The sequence below is a fragment of the Helianthus annuus genome, chromosome 12 (genome assembly GCF_002127325.2).
Source record: "Helianthus annuus cultivar XRQ/B chromosome 12, HanXRQr2.0-SUNRISE, whole genome shotgun sequence".
NCBI lineage: Eukaryota > Viridiplantae > Streptophyta > Magnoliopsida > Asterales > Asteraceae > Helianthus > Helianthus annuus.
This window is the reverse complement of record NC_035444.2, coordinates 70,565,261-70,573,721: the sequence shown is the minus strand read 5'-3', so window position 1 is coordinate 70,573,721 and position 8,461 is coordinate 70,565,261. Positions and strand designations below refer to the sequence as shown.

Genomic DNA, 8,461 nt, shown 5'->3' with positions numbered 1-8,461 from the left:
CTCGGTTGGTGCGGTTTGTGCCGGGAATGTGCGGTCTCGAGTCGAGACAGGGAGTTCTCGACTCGCAACCGTGTCGAGACTAGCAATTTGTAACAGCTTCTCCTGATTTCATGCAGATCGGTTACAATCAATTTAACCAGTTTCCTTTTTACTCTTATCAATTAACAAGTTTCCAACTAATCAGTTAGCATAATATCGATCAAACAGTGAAATCAAACATCTAATCCATATGAATCCTTATGAACATATCTATCAATTCTTATGAACATGTAGCCGAGACTATCAACATACCTCGATTCACTTAGCACATAAACAAGTTACAATCCGAATCTTATAACATAACAACTGATTACATCTAGCTTCAACCGATTCATATGAACACGTATGGCCGATTCAAATCATTCAGATTACATACATCAAGAACAATCCGATTAGCATGAACATGAGCAACAATACATGTGAAACATAACATTAATCAAGCATGAACACAACCATAAACACATTAACCGATCATATCATCATGTATAAACAACCAACCATAAACACTAACCGGATTAGAGTGTGTAACGAGGGATGATCCGATTACAAGGGGCTTCGAGAATAGGGAGGGTCGGCTGCCTTTGGTTCCGATCGAGAGAGAGAGTATGTGTGCTTGATTGCCAAAGTTGTGAAAACTAAACCCTAAGAGATGTGTGTGATCATATACGTGTGGAAAAGGATGTGGGCCGAAACCCCACATGGGCCACCTAGTGGTCTCGAGTCGGACATGTGTGTGTGGGCCGAAGAATGTTTTATGAAAACAACTAAGTGTTCGGTCCAAGTAACTTATACACGTTCACATGAAATCACATAACACGTAACACGTATCATTTATTCACTCAATATAATTCACGTAATCACAATGTTTTAAACAGTTACACGTAATATAAGAGACGGTAAAGTACGAGTTGTCACAATGAATCTTTGGTTAACAGACCAATCGGTTACGGTTACCATTATGAAGCTTTGGTTAATCGATATAACCGAAACCGAACCGAACTTGTAATGTTAAGATCATAACTCGATATAATGGATTTATGTTTTACAATAACCGTGTATAGGTTTTTACTAAGATCAAAGTATGTTAGGAACAAAATGATATAGAAGTAGATGCCTTTATTTTGATGAAGAATCAATGTGTTATGATCATATGAATTTTCTATATAACACTGAGTACGTTATTATTTTACTAAAAGAGATCCTACATCGATTGTTTAACAAAAAAATGTAGTCTTGATCGTCTTATAAAAAAGACTAAAACTAAGTCCAATAGAGTGAGTTTCATTCTTATTTGTAGGCCCATTAACATATAATTTTTTAACTTTATCACAAAAGTTGGTTTTCGTTAAATTTTTTTGTTAATAACCGCAATTAACTGATACCGAATCATAACCGACTTCATAACCAATTAACCATAATCAAAATTTGGTTATGGTTAAAAAAATCCATAACTAAAATTAACAGTTATGATTATGATTAAGGGTAAAAACCGAACCAAACCGACTCATACACACCCTAGCAACAAGCCGGCATAAACCTAGTTCATTAACAAGGCCCAAACGCGGTCACCCAAATCAATTTGTAGGGTTTAGGGTTTACTCCAAATCACAAGTCACAACCAAAACCCTCGATCTTTCTCTGACGCCGGAAAACCAAAATGGGGAAGAAGCGAAAACACGTTGAAGTAGAGGCACCGGCGGCGAAGAAAGACGAAACGGCGCCGGAGAGACCTAAACGGACTCTGTTAGGGTGGAAAGATAAGCCGGAAAACCAACAAGAATCCACAGGTTTTAGAAACAGAGAGAAGGTTCTAGTCACATGCTCTCGTCGCATCAATTACAGGTTACATCTTTATTATTATTATTGTTTTATAGCCCTTTGAATTCACATAATGACATTTATCTGTATTGTTAGGTATCGGCATTTGATGTTGAATTTGGTATCGGTTTTGCCTCACTGCAAAAAGGATAATAAGGTTGAGTCTAAGGCTACTAAAGGAGCCACTTTGAATGAGCTTGTTGAACTTAAAAGCTGTTCTTCCTGTTTGTTCTTTGAGGTTTGTATTTTATTTGTTAATGTTGGTATTTATCTGATATGGATGGAACCGGGCCGGGCCAACCCAAACCATTAGTTTGAACTTTGTATTTTCGCAACTTTGTTAGCTTGTGTTGAAAATTTTGGAAGTGATAAAATCGGTTTATGAATGTACTACATATATACTGTTAGGGGTGTAAACGAACCGGCTCGTGAGCTACTCGAGATCGGCTTTGCTAAAAGCTTGAATGAAGCCGAGTTTAAGCGAGCTCAAGCTAGTTTAGAGCTTGTTTACTAAACGAGGTCAAGCTCGAACCCAAGGCTCACGAGCCTGTATAAAATATAAAATACGTGCATATATTTTAAATATTTAGTATATATAAAATTTTGATAAAAATAACTAAATAATATACGTAAAAAGGTATACAAATTCATTAATAAATGATAAACCAGCCGAGCTTGAGCTTTGTTGGGCTCGGCTTGTATACACCCGCAATGTACACAGCTGCATATCCTAAAAAAGAAAAAAAAAACAAAATGAAGGTTAAACAGCCAGTTTAGTTTACACGGTTTTCTAAGCTCTAGAATATTGGATGGAATGGTCAATCGCTAAAGCTGAATTGTTTGGATTTCAAATGGGCCAGCTTGCTTTGGATTGTGTGCTATGAACACTCTTAATATATATATGTGTATTGAGTTTATTAGTTGAGAGATTTGGGCTTAGGTTTCGTTTTATGTTTGATGGTTTTGTGTTTATTTTTCTTTCAGTGCAGGAAACATAAAGACCTTTACTTGTGGATGTCCAAGTGCCCAAATGGTCCATCTGTAAAGTTTTTAGTGAATGCAGGTAAGCTAGTTCAGTAGTTCAACTGTGGTTTTTAAAGTGAACCAAAAATGATTCTGACTAATGATATGGTTCTTGTTGATTCTGTTAAAGGCTTTATATGGTTTTATTGATTTGTGTTATTATTATTTAGTTCACACAATGGAAGAGTTAAAGCTCACGGGAAATCATCTTAAAGGTTCTCGTCCCCTTCTCACATTTTCGTCAAATTTCGATAAAGATCCACACTGGAAACTTTTGAAAGAAATGATCACGCAGGTACGGTAGTCTTTTTTTTTTTTTGCTTTGAAATTTTGGTGACAACTCTGTACGTGTTTTGAACATCATCAGTAAAAACAACAAACTATCATCAGTAATCAAGAAAAATGATGTCTATAAAGACTTTCGTTTTTAACTGTTAAAATCCAAAGAATTTTGGTGTATGGGAGTGCTATAAAAAAGGTCAACTACTCAAGTCTGGCTCACAGGTGCCATTTTTGACAAATATATCTAGAAGTAGGTCGAGTTAAATTTATATAACGGCAGAGATACTTACAAACATGCCTAAAAATGAAACTACAAATGTATCAAAAGTCACTCACTTCATAAAGAATAAACGCTAACAGCTGTGCCAGTATACTAGTCAAGTAACTAGATTGTAATGAAAAACCTTGAGAATTTAGAATGCATTTGGATCGAGTAGCTTCAAATTTGTTTCAGTGTTGACCAAACTAAGTAAACACGACTTCAACAAAAAATGCAAGCATATATTCTACAGTATTAAAAAATAGAGAAGATGAATAAAGGAACAATATTTTGTTATTATAAAGTACTAAAGTAGGTGTTGTTATTAATGTTATAATCCCTAGACGTGATTTGGTTTAATGCTGAAAACATCATACTTCGCCTGGTTTCTCGAAATACCAAAGTAACGATGTTTTATATGTTTTTGTGAACAGATATTTGGAACTCCAAAGGAACACAGGAAATCAAAGCCCTATCATGATCATGTATTTGTGTTCTCAATTGTCGATGACCACATTTGGTTCCGTAATTACCAGGTTGGTTATGAAGTTAGTTTTTTTTGTTTACTGGATCAATGTACATGTATCGATGTGTTTTAGACTAAATTAATGTTTCGTTTATCTTATGAAACAGATATCATGCCCTCATACTGGAGCAGATAAAATTGACCGAGGAGGCCTGGAAAAGATGACCCTTATTGAGGTTTGTATTAATAAACATACATACATACACACTACATATATATATGTGTGTGTATTTACGTGTCTGTATATAAATGGACAGGTTGGTCCAAGATTTTGTTTAAATCCGATAAAGATATTTGGCGGTAGCTTTGGGGGTCCAACGCTGTATGAGAATCCATTTTATGTTTCGCCAAATCAGGTTAGACATCCACATCCTTGTATCTATTTAAATTTCGCGGAGCTTAAATGTTGTTCATATGATTATGTTTTTAAAATTTTTATTATTAGATACGGTCGTTGGAGAAGAGACAGAAGGCTGGAAAGTATGCAAAGAAGGTTAAAGCCAAAACAAGAAGAAAAATGCATGAGATGACAAATCCCCTGGAGACTGATGAGTTTGCAGACATGTGGAAGGAATGATCCATCTGTAGCCGATCTGACCCGCTTGATCTGTGTGTCGACATGTCATTTCTTTCTTCATCGAGAGTTAAGTTTTTATATATATGGTTTCAGGATCGGTCATGTGTCTCTCTAACCGTCAAATGTGATGGTGAATTTTGATTAAAAAATTGTCTATTTTGTTTTTTTTGTTGCTTTTATGTTGTAATGCTTCTATATTTACCTAATGGATCACCAACATTTAGAGAATGCAAAAATTTGATTGATGTGATCATGGGTTCTTTGGTCAAAGTTAATGCTGAATAACTCGAAATTCGAATAAACAAGTGGGATCTTTCCTTGACTAATAATTATTCTATTCGAATATTAAATAATTTTTGAACCCTATAAATTTTGTAATATACCTTCGTGTGGCAAAAACTTATTTACACATAGTCTATACGGGCCGTATACAGTTATACGGCCCGTATATAATAAAATAAAACTAACAAAGTTTGTGCCTTCAGACTTTGTCAGTTTTTTTCATTCCATACGGGCCGTATAACTGTATACGGCCCGTATACACCATGTGTAAAGAATTTGCCTGGTCGTATACAATAGATACGAATAACGTATACGAGCCGTATAACTGTATACGGCTGTATACGGCCCGTATGAAAAGAAAATTAGATTTTACCCACGGCATCAGAGATTCCATGCGTATACGTGTCGTATGACTGTAATAAAAAGGAAGGGTGAGGCATTTGATGAGAGTTGTAAGGAGAAGCGTTTTAATCACTTGTTTTCAACGAGGATGTAATGCAATGATTCTGCTAGTGGTCGGGCTTCCAATGCTTACACAGGGTGATAAACAACGCTGATATGAACCCAAACCAACTGCTTTGTCTTGAGTCGTCGGGAAAACTTTTCCTCAGGGGAGGGTGAGTAGTATGAGTCTGAGTCCATTATGGTTCGTGAATGTTTCGAATCATCATAGAAGACGTGTCGGGTTCTGCTATAAGAGTATAAGGATTTTGTTGGTTTGTTTCCAAGTAGGGTTTAGAATGTTTGAAGTATTCTTGGTTCAATACCAACTCTTCTGAAAGACAAGAATACAACGTTCATGTATCACAAGGATGACCGATCTAAGGCAGAGAACCTGATTTAGATACACAAATTCATCACCGGTTTCTATAGCACAAGCACATACACAGTTTGTGTAGAGATCTTTACGTACAAATTTGCATTATCCTTACGGTTACAAATGAAGTATTAAAAGATGTTAGTTTCTTGACAATATGGTTTCTCGACAAATGAAGTATTATCTGTCCTTGCTGCCTCTTCGGTTGGTAAAAGACATAGGATGGTTTCTAATACATGCTCTTTGTCAGTTGTGGTTGATTTATAGCAGGAGGTTATGAAACGAATATATGTTTATGCGAATTCACAACATCCTTGCTTTATTCTCTTTAATCTATTAGAACGATCCTTGTTTTGTCACGTACATGCGTTTAATTCCCAACATCATCTGTTCATCATTGTTCTTGAAGATGAAGATGAAGATGAAGATGAAGAAACGAGGGTTTATTCTCATTAATCTATTAGAGTGATCCTTGACTTGAATTTGTGGATTTCGGTTGGGTCAGAAAAACTTAACAAGAGAATCAACTAAAAAAATACAATTGATTACTCGGTCGAATAACCGGTCCGTTAAAGTTGAGCTTCCTGATGCAACTTTCAAAGTGGTACCAATGTCTTACTACTACAATCCTTCCAACGCCTGATTCCAATACAACCCTCGATGTTGATGAGTGAAAGAGTTAACATTCAGATTCAGATTCAGGAAGCAGATGTTTATGAGTGAAAGAGTTAACATTCTGATTCAGATTCAGGAAGCAGATGTTTATTAGTGTTTGAGAAACTAACAAGGTAAACCTGAATTTTCAAAATTTTAGATACTTACTTGAACCGTTAGTAATGCTAGATGTCATTTTGGCTGAACCACAACCTATTACCATTTTTTACCATGTGTATACAGGTCGTATACCGTTTATACGGCCGTATACGACTGGTAAAAAATATTTTTACCGATCGTATACTATGTATACGATGATTGTATACGGGTCGTATATTGTTATACGGCCCGTATACTATGGGTAAAAAATGGTAAAAATTGGTTTATTCTCTTTAATCTATTAGCACGATCCTTGTCTTGGGAACCTGATTCTGATTTAAACAATGAAATTTGTGGATCAAAAAAAATAACTGAAAATAACTCGCCATTCTCTTGCACCTGTATACGTTGATTGTGGATTTAACTTGCAAAAATTGGGTCCGTCACATGATAGAAGATACATATCGTCCGTTAAAGTTAAGCTTCCTGATGCAATTTGTTGGAATTTGTGGATTTCGGTTGGATCAGATCTCGGAAGTACTGAACAACAAAAATAACAGCTTTGGTTTCATCAACCAGTTTTTTTTACAAATCATCTGTTTCCTGAATCTGAATCTGAAAGTTAACTAGACCCCTCAAGTTGTCATTCATAACAACTAAGCGTCTGGAGAAGAGTATGTTGATATAGGAGAGTTGATGCAATTTTACAAGCATCACCGGTTTCTACAGCACAAGTTCATCACCGGTTTCTACAGCACAAGTTCATCACCGGTTTCTACAACACAAGCACATACACAATATGTTGGAAGAACCCGACACGTTGTTGATACTATTCTTCATAGCCATATTCCCACTCACAAGTTGTTGATACTGAGCTTCCTGATACATATCGTTCGTAAGAAACTTTTCGTGCACTGAACCTTCAGTTGTGTACTCTTCAATCTTCTTGAGTATTTTTTTAACTTTATGCTTGCATCCACCATAGTGAATATTAACTTTGAGTGAAAGAGTTTGGAAACCGGACGGTAAAAACGATGTAACTGTTGGAATTTGTGGATTTCGGTTGGTTAAGAAACTTAACAAGAGAAGCAACTAAAAAAATACAATTGATTTCTCTTCATGTTACGAAGAATGTTCTAGAAATTGAAGGAAAAGGAAAAGATTTGTTGAAATCAAATTCAACAGAGATAACTTAATACAACCGGTCAAATCACACACTATATAAAGATTACAGAGGTTTTTACCATATGTATACGAGCCGTATACGGTTTATACGGCTGTATACTCTCGGTAAAATTTTTTTTACCGATCGTATACAATGTATACGAACGATGTATACGGGTCGTATATTGTTATACGGCCCGTATACTATGGGTAAAAATGGTAAAAATTGGTTTATTCTCTTTAATCTATTAGAACGATCCTTGTTTTGAGAACCTGATTCTGATTTAAACAATGGAATTTGTGAATCAACAGAAATAACTGAAAATAACTCGCCATTCTCTTGCACCTCTGTCCGTCACATGATAGAAGACGTGTCGGGTTCTGCTATAAGAGTATAAGGATTTTGTTGGTTTGTTTCCAAGTAGGGTTTAGAATGTTTGAAGTATTCTTGGTTCAATACCAACTCTTCTGAAAGACAAGAATACAACGTTCATGTATCACAAGGAATGACCGATCTAAGGCAGAGAACCTGATTTAGATACACAAATTCATCACCGGTTTCTACAGCACAAGCACATACACAATGAAGTGAGATTCTTCAAGTTTGCACATTTTGAGAAAATACTAATGTGTTTGTCAGCTTCGTCAACACACAAAGTGACAGCTAAGCGTCTGGAGAAGAGTATGTTGATATAGGAGAGTTGAACCCGACACGTCTTCTGTGATGATTCGAAACATTCCGAATAACTAGCAGAACCCGATCCACTTACATTCGAATAACGCTGAGAATCGACAACGCTTATGGCCAGATTCTTTCCTTCAATCTTGGCAAAATCAATGTCTGCTTGTTTTATTATCACGAAAGTACTGAACAACCGAGATAGGCACAATAACAACAACTTTCCATGATTTGGAGACTGA

General features: G+C 35.9%; 1 protein-coding gene across 1 annotated transcript; it reads left to right on the top strand.

The window, feature by feature from the left end:
* The first annotated feature begins 1,606 nt into the window (after positions 1-1,606).
* LOC110895276 (ribosome biogenesis protein BRX1 homolog 2) lies at positions 1,607-4,775 on the top strand. Its single transcript, XM_022142559.2, has 8 exons — positions 1,607-1,881; positions 1,954-2,095; positions 2,842-2,920; positions 3,051-3,175; positions 3,856-3,957; positions 4,055-4,123; positions 4,205-4,303; positions 4,393-4,775. The coding sequence occupies exons 1-8, from the start codon at positions 1,697-1,699 to the stop codon at positions 4,522-4,524; spliced, it is 933 nt and encodes a 310-aa protein (XP_021998251.1). The 5' UTR covers positions 1,607-1,696; the 3' UTR covers positions 4,525-4,775.
* Positions 4,776-8,461: the final 3,686 nt, after the last annotated feature.

What these genes read in the sequence shown, in the direction of transcription:
- LOC110895276 (XM_022142559.2), top strand. Translation starts at nt 1,697, where the DNA reads ATGGGGAAGAAGCGAAAACACGTTGAAGTAGAGGCACCGGCGGCGAAG. An exon ending in TCTCGTCGCATCAATTACAG is followed by an intron (nt 1,882 to 1,953) that starts GTTACATCTTTA and finishes CTGTATTGTTAG; the next exon opens with GTATCGGCATTTGATGTTGA. An exon ending in TGAAAGAAATGATCACGCAG is followed by an intron (nt 3,176 to 3,855) that starts GTACGGTAGTCT and finishes TTTTGTGAACAG; the next exon opens with ATATTTGGAACTCCAAAGGA.